General features: G+C 42.8%; 1 protein-coding gene across 2 annotated transcripts in view; it reads right to left on the minus strand.

Moving 5' to 3' along the window:
* The window catches only part of LOC144115599 (sodium-coupled monocarboxylate transporter 2-like), a 100146-nt gene that overhangs the window by 6766 nt on the left and 76068 nt on the right, over positions 1 to 17312 (minus strand). For both annotated transcript variants that reach the window (XM_077650019.1, XM_077650018.1), the window contains exons 8-14: positions 13672 to 13801; positions 12875 to 12963; positions 12318 to 12427; positions 9392 to 9459; positions 7008 to 7094; positions 4105 to 4286; positions 1811 to 1929 (exon numbers count right to left, since the gene is read on the minus strand). In XM_077650019.1, coding sequence (XP_077506145.1) covers positions 1811 to 1929; positions 4105 to 4286; positions 7008 to 7094; positions 9392 to 9459; positions 12318 to 12427; positions 12875 to 12963; positions 13672 to 13801 — 785 coding nt within the window. The remainder of the gene's footprint in view (positions 1 to 1810; positions 1930 to 4104; positions 4287 to 7007; positions 7095 to 9391; positions 9460 to 12317; positions 12428 to 12874; positions 12964 to 13671; positions 13802 to 17312) is intronic.

A 17312-nucleotide genomic window follows, 5' to 3' on the forward strand; every position in this document is an offset into this window, starting at 1 on the left:
TGTCGCATGTCCAAATATGCTCGATTCTATTCCCGGTAATTCATATTTCTTTAATTCATTTGACTGTTCCGATTTTTGTACTGATTTAGTATTCTCACGCCTATTTTTCCCCGCGCAAATACCTCATTGGGATTATCTACTGAACCTTGGCCAATCCCCCTTCGTGGGTATGTGCCATGCTTACTACGGAGAAGAAGAAGAACCGCGAAAGTGCGTTGCAGTTTAACACGAGCCGTGTGCGGCTGCGGCGATTTAGTCTCTGCGAGAGCCGTATGATGGACCGCCACGTGAAATCACCGTGGTCATCAAAATATTTGCCCCGTGAGCAGTGCGCTTTGGTGCGGGGAGTATATCCAGCCCTGGAAGAGCCACCCAGCTGGCTCCGCTATCTAGATGCATGTGTGTGCCTCCCAGACTTTTGATGTTTGGGAAGGTGGGGACGTGCGGGGGTACGGTAGGCTCGTATGACACAGCCTGGTGTTTTGTGGCATAAGCATACTCTCCTTTTCGGCACTATTTCCATGCAATAAAGAAAAAAAAAGGCGGTGATAGCTTAGCGGTGTCGCGCAGTGGCCAGCGAAGCTGATCTGTTCGCGCCGCTGCGGGTTCGAATCCTAGTCGCGGATATTTGTTTAGTTGTTTAGTTTACTTTTATTTCTTTCACTTGTTACAAAGTCATGAACACTGCAAGCATACAAAGCATACTTCATACTTCAAAGCATACAAACATCACTAGATCTTGCTCCGGGTTTGCCCATCGGAATAGTGATCTCGCACCAATAATAGCCACAAACACCTACTCGATTCCACATCGTGGATAAACTCCCATAGTCAGACGAAAGCATGACCCGAAATCTACCCCAAGAAAAAGTGAAGCAATGCAAGTGATAGACCTGCTACCCGGATAGCTAGCACCAAGTGTAGCCTTCCTTAGGGAATGATGAAATTGGTTAATGAAGAACATGAGCAAAAAAAATTAAACAATAGCAACGAAGTTTATTTTCTTGCTGAGTCATTACATAAAGAAAAATTTATGCCTTTCAGATAGCAGGAAAATTTAGCGCCGTTAAGATCGTTGCATGTATAAAGGATGGGCAGCTTATCAATTTCTGCATGGCATCTATTGTAACAAGAAATAAAAATTTTAAACATATTTCACTTGATCAGTTTACTCATGAAAGTTCTCCTAAAGGCGTACATTTAAAATGCTACGACACATATGCGAGTGTCGAAAAGCATTTTCGGTTCAATACTCATAGCGTGTGAACAGTATTGTATCGGTCACATTATTTAGCGTAAGACATGGGCAGTCTGATAAACGCTAAGAAGTTTCAGAATCGCATAAATTTACTCAATTTGTTCTCGCATATTTTGCGTCTAAATTTTCAAAAAAAGTTTTCATACCTATGTTAACACTATTTCAAAAAGGTATCGGCTTTAAATGAGTTCTATGCTATGGCCTTGATGTTGAGAAAAACTCATTTGAGCGAAATGTATTGACAGACAAGAAAGCCCACCCACATTATTCAATTTCTAGCATGGTAGAAACACCAATTTTTTGACAACGGATCTCACCAGTGATTAGACGCTTTTTACTGAAATCGTATCTCGTAACGTAACCCGTCATTATCATGTGCAAGTTATCTATTATGGATTACTGGCCAAGTGCAGATGCTCTCCAAGGGCGCCCTTCATCGCAGTATAAAAGTTCAAGATTGAGATATAAAGTCAATGTTCAGGACTGAGCATCCTCGGACTATCTTACAGTGGCGCCGCAAGCGAAAAGCCAAAGAATGCTTACGGTACTTACCTGTCAGTAGACTGACAGTAACGCCGATAATGATTGTGAGTGCTGTGGTAAAAATCAAGCTCCAGTAGGCTGAAAATCGATAGAAGCTCAGCAGGCTGTTTTCTTCAAAGCCGGAAACCCTGCAATAAATCACAATTAATGACGTTATCAGTGTTGAATTGCATGAGCCAGTTTTCAGGAGCTGACGTATGTACATTTCATTAGGCTCCTATATACTCCTGAATATGAAGCGTTATTTTTGTGAAATAACAATACGAGTCTCAGGTAAGAAGGGATGATACAAGGGGAGCAAAAAGCATCTGTTGTTTATATTCTTGCGCCAGCCTTGGGTATCCCATCTACGATTATACTCCTGCGAAAGTAAGAAGCACTGGCGTATCCAGCAAGAAACTGGGCAGCCTAAGGATGCGAAGAATGACCTGGAGGCGGCCCTGCATGTTATGTCCGAAACTGCGTTCACGTAAAAGCAAGCAGAACAAGCCAACACAGAGCCAGCTCGCTGTATGTTCCTCGCACTAGAGACCGCTTTATAGTGTTTTAGAATAGGCTTATCTCTACCTGCAATACATTATAGGTGCGGGCAAGGTTTTCTCCTTTAACTCAATCTACTATATGTCCTTGTGGCCGCGTTTACGTAGCGCTGCAGCTATGGTATGTGGCGTGGACGTCCCGAAACTGCACAGGAGCTATGTGAGACGCCGTAGTTGAGGGCTCCACATTAACTTACACCAAGTTTAGACCAACTCTGGTTCTTTAACGTGCCCCCACATCGCACAGCACCTGGGGTTTTTCCATTCTGCCTAAATCTAAATGCGGCTGCAATGGCCTGGGTGGGGCCCCGCGTCTTTGGGCTCAGCAGTCAAATGCCATAGCCGCTAAGCCAACGCGGCAGGTAGGTAGGGCTCTTGGCCTTCGTTCATATAATAATTAGCCCACTTTAACACCTTCGTTCTTGACTCTACACTAATAGCTTCAAGCTTCTTGTCCCCTCTTGTATTTTTAACACAGGCTACAGAACCGTTTGAATGCCAACGTAGAAACATTGATATCTTTCAGCGATCTGCGCCTTCATACTGTAACAAATCAGATACCATGCATGTCTTTACCTGTATACTCCAATATTGTTACTTTTAGTGCTTTGGTTTCCTCTTTGAATGGTAAAACAGTATTTGGTTTCGGCTAGTTGGTTCATTGCTGGATTTTTATTTTTTGCCCGTCAGCAGTCTCGCCAGGAATCTGTACGCTGATAGTTGTTGGAGGCTTCTTTTCCTTTTGTGAAAGGTTTGTGTGATATCACTTGGATTCATCTTACAAATAGGAGCAGGGTTTAGGCGAGTAAACCTCAGTTGGAATTTTTCATCTCTGCCGTTGTTTGTATGTGCCTTCCACGTCTCTGTCTATTTTGCTCCACCCTCAGGACAAAACTTTATCGTTGAATAGGTTTACTGAGAAATTGTGCTGTTCTTCCAAGTGCGCATTCTTTTACCCGTTGATTTTAATTTTGAGTGGCCTCTTCGTCTCCACCTCAGCATAATGGTCTGGTAAAGCATTTCCTCACAGGTAGCACTGCATTCTACCTTTGCAGCGATCGTTTTACTCCACTGCCTCCCATCTTGTTTGACGGATATACAGCTGTGCCCTATCAAACGAGTTGCCTTCTTTGTGTGCCTGCGTGTGCGCGTGTGCGTGTGCATGTGCATTTGCGCATGTGTGTGTGTCAAGTAAGTTGAGAAGTGATGTAACTGTTTACAGTCTAAACAGCAATTCAGAGCAATAAAGTGTTTGAAGTGCGTGATTGTGCTCTTGGCCCACAAACACTTCCTGGTGTGCTTTCGTAAAGGATATTCCACAATAGATCATATTCACACTATCAATCAGGTGATAGAGAAATGCGCAGAATATAACCAACTTCTATATATAGCTTTCATTGATTACGAGAAAGCATTCGACTCAGTGGAAACCTCAGCAGTCATACATAATGGACTGGCATCACGCAGAACAAAGCTTCCAAGGTACCCCCACTCTCATTTCTACACGTTGTATGCAAAGACATGCAAAAAAAATTGATCTTTTAATCAACAACCAGCGAGGAGAAGCCTTTACATCGTCGTAGCTTCCTTGATCGCCCATTCGCTGTTGCGATAAGAGTTTCGTTTTTAACGTGCAGTGCCTGCTTGCACAACAACAACTGTAATGAATTATTACTGGTAGTTCTCCCTTTCTCTGAAATCTGTTTTGCTAGTTTAAGCACCAGCTGTAGTGAGCTTAAAGACTTCCACGGGGCCAATCCTCACCTTTCCAATGATGAGGCTTTGTCGAATCCGGAGGCCGAGCTGTTAGCGACTAGAGCGCTGACGTTGACTGGGCAGTAGTCCAGAGTAACAGGCATCCTTGGAGAATGAATATCAAGGGCTATTTTCCCGAACATCAACCATAACTGCAGGCCTCCCGCGACCAGGGTGCCAACAGCAGCGCCCTGCAGACAAAATACGGTCAGCATGCAGCTCTTTGTCATTTTTTTTTTCTGATGCGGCATTCTACTTTATTTTCTACATAGGAGTACGTATTCTAGACATTTTTAGTTACCTTCAACCCGTAGCACTGTCATCATCGTAAGAGCATTCATATACAAGTGAAAAGCAGTGCAAAGGTTTCTTTGTACCCTTAAGTGCCAAAAGACGGGGAGGGAGGAGACATGATATTCAAACGTTGGTGTATTATTTATTATCTGTTCCTGTTTTTTCGCGCTTAAGGCTAATAATGAACGCACTCCAGCTCAACTTTCTGCTGTAACATTTCACAGAAGAGCGGCGAAAAAACTGCGCAACTGCTAAAATCACATGCTGAATGGTTTATTTATCTTAGGAGCTTGTATGTATGATGTGAACGCGAACAACCAGCTTATATCTTAAGTACAAGGTGAATGAAAGGAAGCCACGCGTTGTTTGAAATAATGTGGCAAAAAAGTTCGCGCGCTTTTTAGCAATTTACAGGGCAACATAAACAGGACGAAACACACACAACGACGAGCAACTAGCTACGCTCTGCTCCTTTCCGCTGCCGGTGATGGAAAGGTGGAACGCGTGAAAAATAGAGAATCCGTATAAAATCCTGAGATAAAACGTTCACTGAAATCGTATCAAAGGTGATCAGTTGGTGACGGGCTTTTTTTTAGTCTGTGTTTTCAGCTTCTTGGCTGATTGTTTCCTTGGCGACGGGCGTATGAACCGATAATTTCGATCAAATTGATTGTAATAGGAACTGACGGGACCATGTTCTCCGGATTTCATGATATGCGCTTCTCATATCTCATCCGTCAGCCAGTCTTCCGAGTATGCCAGAATGACTGTTTCCTTCTGCTTTCAAAAACATTCCTTGCATCTTTTACAACGATGCTCCGGCTATTCTTATGCTAGCGTTTGGGCACTAAAATTTCAGCTCCATCTCCCTTGCCTGTCGTCGCACAGTCGTCCCTCTTTCTTTGTATCACAGACTTTATCGCACGTTCAACCATGAACCTATAACACGCGCTCATCGCATTTCTCGTAACAGCCACACGAATGCCGTCTACCCTTAAAAAGCACGCACAGAAACATATCATCAGTCTTTTCTCCTCTGAAAGGCCAGCGACTGGAATGGCATCCCTTCCGAAGTGGAGACGATCATCAATCCCGTTCACTTGAAATCTGCACTCGGAGATCATCTTCTATCATGCCAATACCTCTTATTTTGTCACCCCCCCCCCTCCCCACATGTAATATACCCAGTGGACCTGGGCGCCGAACCATTCGTACAAAAAAACAAAAAAAATCCGGGTGCAATTATCTATTGAGTTGGACGGTGTTTTAAAATCTGAGAAGTTTGCTCGTCTGTGTCTTGGACTGGACCGCATAAAACAACATCAAAGAAGAATCAAATTGCTGGTGGCGCCCCCATAAACAATCTTACAGCCTCCTCAGAGTAGTGTGCTAGAAAGCGGATAACTGACGTCAACCTTGTTAAGGAGTTGTGGACATCTTCTACAACGTGGCCCATACGGGGGCCGTTCAGGCAGGGTAGGAAGCCATTGACACGTTTGGCAACCTCAAGTTCCAAAACCTATGCGGAACAAGCACCACCAATTTTCCGCAGCTGTTTAGCACTTTCTTGAACTCCTTGTAGGTCACCTTCGGCGGCCATGTCTAGGAGCAAAACTACGAAATATGCATCGGATACTGCAGTGAACCGATCTCGTGATACCTTTTCCTAGCAAAAAAGGGCTGCAGGCTGCTCAGGATATTCCAAAAAGTCGGAGTTTTGCGCGCATTAAGACACGTCGACGATTTTTTCACCTGCTTCTCTGCACATGATATCACTGAAGAAAATGCAGCCAAGGGTTTCGGTATGTTCCAAAAGTCGCACGGAGTATTGCAGTTCAAGTGTGAATTGCCAGAAGCAAGCAGCCTTCAGTACCTTGACCTGTGCATAACCTTCAACGCAAGCCGCACCTGCTGGGAATTCAAGACCACGGGAGAGAAAAGAAGACTGCAACATGCCACAGGACTTACGAAACTTGTCAAACGAAACATCACCGTCAACTGCTTATGCAGACGGTCTGTTGAACCACAAACTTAAGTGCGGACAGCACTTCGGATTCGTCCTTTGCTCTGAAAACTGCGCAGGTATATTTTTTGTTTCGCTCATGTTTCAAAACTCGCTTGTGAGGTATTTCGTCATTTTTCTTGCAATTTTTTTTGCTTGAGCTGAGAGAATAGACAAGCAAAAAGAGAGAGGCTTGCTTTTTTCAGACGTGCATGTATGAATACTGTTGTTAACCATTTCCGCTGCTAAGCGTGTGGCTAGCTGCCTTCCTTTTTGTAGGCAACTTTCTTTATTCAGCCAGACTGACTTTGCGTCAGTCTGGCTGTAGTCTAAAGAGAAATATTGTTTTCATGCGCTCGAAATAAATTTTCTTAATCAGGACATGCAATATCATGCACGTCGCTTGCATTGAAAAAGATAAATATCCACACTTCCATAAAAAGGTGACCTCCAGAGAACAGGCCGAAGAAAGGTTGTTCAGTACGAAAACAGATTGGAAAGTAAACGTATATCTCAGCAGTATCGAGCAAAAAGGCAGACAAAAGCAAACGCAAGTGTGTTTGGTCAGCTCTTACCAATCAAGAATACCGGACGCATGAAGTTTCAACCACCATACCTTAGCATTGGCCCACGGAAAGGCGAGGCCCAGAATGAAGATTCCAACGAAGGGGGCAGTTCCACCACTGTGCAGCACTAGAATTAGCTTAAATATAATGAAAAGAGAACAATAATGAAGTTATGGCAGCTCTCTTGTTTCCTTAGTAACTACGTGTTTTGCGCTAAGTGTTTGTGAGTCTCAAAAAAAAACATGTTAAAGAAAAATGTGTATTGCGTAGATATGTCAACATAAAAACACGAAAATAAATGCGGCGACAAAGTTTTGTATATATATATATATATATATATATATATATATATATATATATATATATATATATATATATATATATATATATATATATATATATATATATATATATATATATATATATATCGTTTTGAATTGGTAAAATATTTATCATGCAAAAACGTGCGTCTAATGCACAAGAGAATGCACCTTATTTCTCTGCCAAATTGCGGTTCCAATGTCTCGTTTTTACCCGTCATACTCTGCCTCTTACACTACCGTCATTATCAAACGGCGTAAGTTCCCCGTGGGGAAAAGACAGCTCGCAGTGGCCTTTGATCACCCCTGATGGGCTGGTCACCAAATTTATTTAAATATATTTTTAAACAAGTACTTGAAGCGCAAATGGTGTAGGTGATCTCATATATTTTAGTAGTTGCACTGGGTCACAGAATTATTTCTTTAAGGCAATTAATCGCTTAGTTTTTTCAAACCCCATTATTAAAAGCTACTACCATTTCTACTTTTACAATTAGTTGAATAATAAAAAAAAGAAGAATGCCGTCGTTCAGACCCTCTTCTAAATGTGCCTTTCTTCTCTGATGAATAAATATGTGTAATTTGTAAAAGGATATGAAATTTCATTCATTTGTATCGTTTGTACTATTCGCCATTCTTAAATGCAACCGTAACGAGAGCTTCTGAAAAACCAATGGATGTTTCCATGCTGTTCAGAACTTTGTCACAAATACAGTTTTATGTAATAAATGTAAAACGTAACGTACGAGGTGCGTTCAGTATGTTCCACGCCTAATACACGAGCGAGGACTCTAAAAGAAAGAACATGTTTTTATTTTTCAAAACTGTCCTCTGAACTTCAAAGTACTGCATACATCGGTTTTCATATTTTTCGATTTCCAAGGAAAAGAAGCTTTTGTCGCACACCTGGAAAAAAGTACGCAGTGACTTCTTTGAGCTCATCGTCAGGTAGGGATCGGTTTCCTCGAATGTTCTTTTTCAAAGTTTGAAACAAAAAAAGTAACAGGGGCACGACCCTAATAATAAGCTGGGTGGCCGGTCATTCCAGCCCTAACTCACACGCAGAGCCTTGTGCAACGCGGCGCTTTTGGGTACTGTCACGAAGCAGCATTTTTTTGCCGAGTTTTTATCTGCATGTTTTCTGGGATTACCTTGCACAATGAAACCAGCTAATGGCATATTAGGCCCCTGTCTTTACTGCCTTGGTTAGTAGGTTACAATGTGGGCATCATCTTCATTACAAAAAATTTTCGCTGGGTCCTTTCCGCTGAGGCGGGGAATACCGCAACGCCACTTCGTTGCTCAAGCGCGGGCGGGGCAGAGAATATCACGTGACATGTACGTCACAGAGTGTCGCGATTCGATAGAAGTCGCTTTGCGCTCCCCGCAGGCGCTCGTTTTTCGATTACAGCGAGAAATGGCTCAAATTTGTTGAGCCACAGCGCCGAGGATAATCACGTTTAGGAAATTTTGAAAACCTATAGGGCTACTTCTATCGGCCAGCTACAAATCTCTATTTGCAACCAGGTACTTATCAGTAATTGTTAAAAATTTAACTATGAAAATTTGGTTAATTATTTTACTAGTTAAAATTAATCGCTTGTTTTTGACGTCCGCCAACACTAGTATTACGATGACACAAAAGGCTTCTATTTAACTCAAAAACCTAATTTTTAAACATTAGTGGCGCACTTCCCGTAAACGCTTGGTATATCTGAGCACACGCTGAGTTCTCATTATAGTTTTTTTTTAGGATACTTAATAACGGGCCATGGTTGACAGTGGATTCATTCCTGCTCCGGCAATTTCATGTCACTAGTATGGGTGGTACAGTGCAGTGCCCTCATTCATGAAAGGTCATCAGGTGACGCTACAACTATAGTGCTTCCTACACCTTTTTTTCTCCCCACATGCGGCACATGGAAGAATGCGAAGTGCCCTCTGCGTCCCACACTCTGTATGTACTCGTGCGCGATACAAGATGGCGTGTTGCAAAAGTTGTTCAGGACACAGGACAGCAGCTTCGTAAATAAATCATGTATGTGCTTTTCCCACGATTCTTGCTGCTGCGTACCAGAGCGCTTAGAATTGAAATGCAGGAAGCTCTTACATACCCTAACGGCCGATCCTAGGTAAGGAACTGCGACAGCACAAGCAGTAAGAACGCACCCAAAAAACAGGGCTGCAGAACAAAAGAAAACAGAACACGAGTCACTTCCACTGAAACATAATCACGCCTTACCAAATGCAGCTCTCCACACAACTGCTTTTCAGAAGCTGCGTGTGCGATTTATCCCGCCACACCCGAGTAAACATTACGTCATGTTAAAAGCCTTGCTGAACATTTCTGCTGGCCCTACGCTGCAGCTACCGAAATTTTTTTTCAGTGGAATTGATGCAATCAAGTCACCGTCAATCGACCTGGGCAGCTGTGATACTTGACGTGCTGTCATCCCAATCCGTTATGCGCAAAAGTTTCCGTAGATAACGTGCCTGTGCTTTCTTGGCAAATGCTAATCTATGAAAGTGAACTACCACTTTCTTAAACACGAAAGTAAAATGCAAGTTTTGGCCCCAAAATATTTTAATAAGTTTTCTTGAAATTTCATCAATCTTAACTTGAAACGTAAAATACATTAGTAATTCAGGATTTATTTCAATTCGTTTCAAAACGTACATTTTGCTGGAAGCCGCTAATACAGAGGTATTTTACACTAAGATTGAAACGTAAGATACAAAAACAGGTGCTTTAGCACATTTGCGATGAAGCATGCACCCTGTTTGAGTCATTATCGCTAATATAACTGAAAAATGAGTGGAATGGCATAGCATGGCGTGAGTAAACAGCACGCTGCAACGGCTAGCCATAGTGTTGGCGCACGCAGATGTCTCCACGAAGCAGTTGAGAAAACATTCGTCTGTACGCATAAACAGTCCCCGGAAGCCTGTTCCTGCTTGATACATTTAATTCTTATAGCTTCGCAAGAAAATGGGAATTGGCGGTTCGTGCTATCCGGTATAACGAGTTCCAACCTGCTTACGATATATATTTGATCTTGAAATCGTTGCGTTTCATTTCGTTTCGTTTCGTTTATGGGGGTTTAACATTCCAAATCGACTCAAGCTCTGAGGGACAGCGGTAGTGAAGGGCTCCGGAAATTTCTGCCACCTGTGGTTCTTTAACGTGCACTGAAATCGCACAGTACACGGGCCTCTGAAATTTCGCCTCCATCGAAATGTGACCGCCGCGGCCGGGATCAAACCAGCGTCTTTCGGGTCAGCAGCCGAGTGCCACAACCACGGAGACATCGCGGCTACTATTTCATCTTGAAATTAAAGTAAAAAAAAACTGTGTCAAGGTTCATGCAAAAAAAATAAAGGCAAACTGTGCAGCGGTAAGAAAAAACTTGGTGAACGTGTTTTTGAACAACCTGCTGTTTTTTTTTTATATAGGAGGTTTAGTATTAGGATCTTACGCAATACCTGCGTATCCCAGTACAGAGCAAACCTTGGAAAAAGGCAGCCTTATTATTTCATTCTGTGGAAAGATGTCATTCTTGAAGATATTTCGTCGTTTAACAGAAGCATGTAATCAGCCGGCTTGTCTGGTGATATAAGCTATGTGTCTAATTTGTGTTAAATTTCATGAGAGAATGACGCCAAGAAAACTTGCTTCTGCAGCTTTCATCATTGCTACATTTTCTAAGTAATAGTCGTCCTGATTGTAAAATAGTTTTCACTAATATGAGTATGACTATATTTCGCGGCATTAAGGCTCATGTATCATTTTTCACATGATAAATAAGGGGTTAAGGTCAGCCTGTAAAAAACGACTCAGTCGCATTGTTAATGTCTATGTACACAATGCAGTCCTTAGTATACATCGTAATTTTGCTTGTAGGTAGCGTTTGAGCCAATGTTATATATTCCAAGGAGAAAAGGGAGCCTGGGACAGATGGCATAAAATTTAATTACATACGAAACATCCAAAAATTCGGCCTTAAAGTTGAAAGCCAAAAACCACAGTGTTAGCTTTTAAGTATATGTTTGAGTAAAGTGTATATTTTAGCGTCTTACAAAACACGCGGTTGGGGGGGTCCACTAATTTTTCACAAGGCAATGGGAATCAGTGTTCTGAACCGGAATTGCATTACGGTTTTTCAAATGGGAGTTCAGGAGAAGATATGGCTGAATTAAATGACACCCCAAGATTTTAAATAAATCACAGAATTATATTAAATCCACTGGCGGAGTGAGGTTGCACTCAAGTTTCACGTATTTTCAGACGATGCTGAAAAGCCGTGCGTCGTGTCGATAATAAAGTTAACCTGTTCTACCAATCAATGCACAGCTGGCTTCTTCCGAAAACGTATACCTGAAGAAATTAGAATAGCTGCCTTTTTCTACGTTCTCGGTAATGTAGCTCTCATGGAAAATTATCAGGAGACAATTTTCAGTATTTTGCTTGAAAAGGGTTTTTAAGCATACAGACAATTTTTACGCAATGCTGAAGTCAGTCGAGTGAGTACTAATCTGCTTCTTTGATCCATAGAAGGTTTTCATTCTGGTGCACTACGCCTGCTCGGTACAACAGCTGAAAATATTGAGCACAAGATTCTTCCTTGCTTGCCATGAAAATATTCTAAAAAGAAAAATTTAACTGGCCGAAAGCTACGAACTTTCAGGACTATCTCATTCGCATAAAAGCGACATAGTTGGTGCACGCGTATATATCAGCGCACCTGTGCAGATGGCCGGCTGGCTCGAGCTCGGTCCAGAAATCTAAAGGTTGTTTTTTTTTATGCAAGACGAGCAGCTGTTCTGGTTTTAAGTTTCCCTGGCAGTGTACAGATGCAGCCAAAGTTAAGCTACAGGCTTTATGCAGAAACGTTTATTTGGCAAAAGCCTTGAGTTCCTTTTGTTTTTGTGAATTCGAATCTTTTTTTCGATCGAAGGAGACGGAAAAAGCTCCGATGTTAACTTATCATGGCGTGCCGTTGTAAGTGTACCCGTACAAAAAAAAATAGAAGCAATACTCACCACTCTTCTTTGTAAAGGATGCGGCTTGCTGTGTCGTGAATTTCATGTACTGAGAGATTACGTCCACGTAAAATACAGCAGCTTGGGAGTTGATGATAGAGGATACAGTGCTGAAGAAATGAAATGAACAGATCAGTGTGAGCATCTTACATTGCTCAAGTACGTTGTTGTAATTTTACACAGCCTATATGCTATTTGCTACATAGGTCCCCGTTAATAGACACGCCACAGTTTCTAAAGGCACTTTGTACGAAAACAATCAAACATCGTGAATATAAGGTCTAGCTCATAAAAGAAAAAACAGAGTAAGGCAGAACTCTGCTGCCTCTGCTAGAACGTAGATGTTTTGATTGGTCGCTTTATTATAAGCAACAAACTTTTTACCAGAAGTCCAATAAAAATGAGGCACGCTTCTCGCTGTCATGTTCACTGCATGGTTTCGAACACATAGCCAAGTTTGCTTGAAATACTATTACAACTAAAATCTTCAGCCTAGCACAAATAGCTTCTTTCAAAGTCTGCACGTACGCACAAATATTGACCAACATATTTCGTACCTGGTTGCAGCACTGACGACGCCTGTCAGGAAAAGCCCTGAGAAACCAGGGAAGTCGCTTAAGTTCTCCTTTACGTAGTACGGTAGCATCTGATGAAATAAAGGATGAAAATTCATGCAGTAACACAGTAACACTAAAAATCGATTATTTTATATTTTTTTCAAGTATCCGTCAAATATCATTGCCTTGACCATTCCAGACGGCTTGAAAGAGAAAAACTGTTCAATACTTGCTAGGAATTCTGAATTTTTTATAGTTTTTAAGCGAATAAAAGAACTATTAAGTGCGGTGGTAATGTAATCTTCATATGCGAGAGAAAAATTAAATCTATGTTCGAGTTCAAAAGGTGGTCTCTTTCTGTAAAAGTGGGAGTCAAGATCTAGGGTTCCTGTGAGGAATTTAACTGCAATACTCGCAAGAGTGCATTTGTTCAGGATGCCCAAATATGCGGCATACGTTAGTAGTTTCTGTAGTAAATTACGCCAATCATAAACTTGGCCATCGCAAGGGGTTTGAGATGCGTTATTTTGCGATTAGTCCGCAGCTAAAGGTAGCAGCCATGGTTAAGTGAATTTGGAATGGCAAAATGCTCAGGGCGTATCATACAAACACGTTTCACCTTGCTGCAACAGGCTACTAGATAGGCTGTACCGATAAGAAAGATGAAAAGCAAAATGCAGAAGCTAGTTTTGCAACCAAATGTCTCTTTTTGAAGATAAGTTTCGGTCGCCAACTTAGCATTCCACGTGTACATTTCAGACTGTTGATGTAATATGACATTCAAGACGTTCATTTACCTGATCAAGTTTGGTGATGGCACCAGAGAGAAGTGGATCGCAGTCTCGGTACCAGTAGACTAACGCCACCGCCATGCCGGCCATGATAAAGTTGTACATAGAGTTCAACGTGATCCCGATGTAGGTTATGCTGTTTCAGAGTTAAAAATAAAAAAGAGACACCACAAACTGAATGAAGTTTGCAACACTGTAGGAAATGCGATCCCAGTAAGCAAGCATGGTCACGAACCTTTCAGTGAATGAGCAGCTATCATGCGCACATCTCAGAGCAGGTGAAAGCATGAAATGCTTCGACTACACGATAAACATGTCTCTCGAACGCATAGATATAGCTACAATGCTTAAGAAAACAATCAAGTTGCACAAAAGAACAATTAAGGTTTTTATTTATGCACTCGAATTGTAAAACGCTCCTTCATATTAATCGCGGCTGAAAGAATTCAGAAAAAAAAGCGGTTCAGTACTTAAACAGGTTGCAATTATAGGCCACATTTACCTAAATATACTCGACCCATCGTTACGTATACTTTGCTGAGAGCTTTCATTCAATGGTCTTTCACGTACCGACGCATTACGACGCGTTGTTATGACTTCAAGGCCGCACCAGAGAACATCAGTGATGTGGTGAGATATTCGGGGTTTTTTTGTTGAGCCACTGTTTCTCATAACATCAGAGTAGCAATGCATAGCAATGCTGCATGCTGCTGGTGCGAGGAAAAAAACTCCGCGTATTCAAAGAAAAAGAACTGAGCGCTTTTGTTGGGCGAATGCGGCCACGCGGAAAAGGTATTTACGTGACTTTGTAACAGTACATCAAAGAGATATTTGCCCCGCAGGAGTTATTTCCTGAATTTATATTCTAGCACCGATTTCCACAACAAGCGCATATGCTGACCGGTGTTTATTACATCTGAAAGGTATTGCAAGCCGCCACTCTGCGTGATCGACCAACTTCCAGCATTGCTGGTCCCATCTGAGGCACGTACCACACCGCGCCGCCCCGCTCCTCCCTAATAATATAATTTAAATCAATGAAATAAACCACCAAACTTAGAAGTTCAAATTTTAATCTCGAAGCAATAAGAATACCCGGTACTACTACAGTTAGTTCAGAAATACTTCCCATCTGTCTTGGACTGCCTAAATGTGCATCAACAGCAGCAACTGTTCTTGTTGCCCGGGAACATCCTGTTACTACATACATTGCTGTTGACACCATGGGAACACATATTCGGCACCTCACACGGGTTCCCTGTCATCACCTCAGAACACTCCCAATAATTAGGCCGCGTACTGCATTCGCCAAAGTCACTGAAGCCCATCCCGCATATCTTCCATCGCACTTCACCCCTGCGTCAAGACCGAGCTCACCCTTATGGAGTCTTCATGAACCTCGGGTTCACCTCTATATTCCTGGCATTAGAAAGAAAGCTGGTGTATCACTGCCCGCTCTCAAACAACTGACATTGAATCACCTGCATTCTTACCACAGTCACCGCATACATGTTTGCACAGATGGATCAGTTCACTCGACCAGTTCTGTGGGGTCGGTGGTGATACCGGCCAGATCCATCTTCATGAAAGTAAAGACGACCCATCCAACATCTTCAACTGGTGCGGAACTCAGCAGCCTTACGGGCTGCGGTAGAGTTCATCAGTCAAGAACCTCCACATGACTGGACGGTTTTCACCGACTCTAAAGCAGCCCTTCAAGCCCTGCAAGCTGCGCTACGCCGCGGGTCGCAGGAGCAACTTGTTGCTTAGATCCGTCTACTGTACCACGGCACCGTTTCCAAAGGTCATGACATCATTTTTCAGTGGCTGCCAGGACACTGTGGTATTAACGGTAATCACCAGGCCGATGCGGCTGTGCATTCTGCTCACAACGACGGACTTCCAGTGAGGATCCCAATATCAAGACCTGATGCAGCGTGTGGGCTTCGCCCTTTGGCGCTGGAGCTCACACTTTCAGCGTGGAACACGGGAGAGTTTTGCAACCTCCGCCTCAAGGCACTGGACCCTGAACTGCGCCTTCGTCTTCCACGTAACTTAGAACGTCGCGACGCAACACTGTTCTGTCGTTTATGGATCGGTGTTGCATTTACCAATTACTATGCTTTCCGGATGGGGATGGCCGACAGCCCTGCCTGTGAGAGCTGTCGTTGTGAGGAGACCATCGCTCATCTTCTCTGTGAGTGCCCTGCATTTGCGAGTGCAAGACATACACTGTGTTGTGCCCTGGACCGTCTCGATCCTCGCCCATTAACAGAGCAAAAGATCCTCGGTCTGTGGCCACAGCAGTCGACTACCCTCAAGGCATACAAGGCACTCTTTGCGTACTTGAGAGCGACTGGATTGAGTGGCAAATTGTGACAGCGTTGTGCGTGTGTGTGTTATGCCTTTTTTCCTTCTCTCTCCCTCCTTTTGGTCCCCTAATCCCTCTTCCCCAGTGCAGGGTAGCCAACCGGAACCCCTTTCTGGTTAACATCCCTGCCTTTCCCTCCTCCTCTTCATCTATCTATATATCAGAAATACTTATTCGCTAATATCAGTATTAGAGCGAAAGCACACATACGCTCCCCAACACCGACCAAGATATTTGTCACCGTACGTACGTACGTACAATCTCGTGCCGTTGCCTAGCAACCGGAGTCACGGGCCTCGGATAAGCTCCGGTAAGTTCAGAGGAGCATCGCGCCAGCAGCGCGAGAGGTTGCTCTTGGATGAGCAACATGGGCTACGCAATCTCTAGCGGTGGCTGTGACAGAAACGGCCACCTGCCAGCGCAGTGGCGCAACGCTTAAGCGCTGCGCTGGTAGGGGTAGGAGGACTCGCCGCAGGCTATGAATGTTAAGTAGAGAACGACTAATTCTGCTTATATAAATGGGCATTAACCCACTAAAGGTATCGTGTCATACCCTAAAGACAGAGCTTAAGTGCCCCCTCCATTTGAAGAATGAATGAACATCTGCTTTCGTACGTCTACTCTGCTGAACTACGTTAAACCCTACCATTTTTTTTCCGTGCTTTGCTCTATTCCCGTAGTTTCTGGCATCAGACTGCCTAAGAATCAAATAATAGGCCTGCGTTTGTTTTTTATCTGCAGGAATGGTCTGTACAATCGCTTTCCTTCACCGAAATGCACACTTCATGCTGAAATGTCAGCTGTAACAAAGGCTTGACAGCAAGGATTTTCATAGTCCTTCTAATCAGAATTGCATACCAAAGTTATGCCACGTGAATCACTTTCAAATTAATTAACTAAAAAATTTATTTCTTTCCACACGACACCACAAACTGCTTTCACTCTTTCCATTCACCTGTTTTCGAGATTATTCCAGTTTCGCAAGGTCAGCCCATAACTAGTTGCGTATTTTGCTTCATCCTAACCCAAATTTTGACAACCACGTAGACAGCACAAAACACAAAATGGTTTGCTGAGTTAGAGCACTTGCAAAAGCGCGTACTATATTGCCATTATGAAGCTCTTCTCTTGTAGTACTATATATTAGACCATTCACATGATTTATTACACTGTAGGATTGAGCAACGCCTGTACAACTCTTACATCGATTACAAGTATTGAGAACTAAGCTGTTGTAATAATAACCTTGAATTCTTAATACAGCACTGCGAGATGA

The sequence above is a fragment of the Amblyomma americanum genome, chromosome 1 (genome assembly GCF_052857255.1).
Source record: "Amblyomma americanum isolate KBUSLIRL-KWMA chromosome 1, ASM5285725v1, whole genome shotgun sequence".
Classification (NCBI taxonomy): Eukaryota; Metazoa; Arthropoda; class Arachnida; order Ixodida; family Ixodidae; genus Amblyomma; species Amblyomma americanum.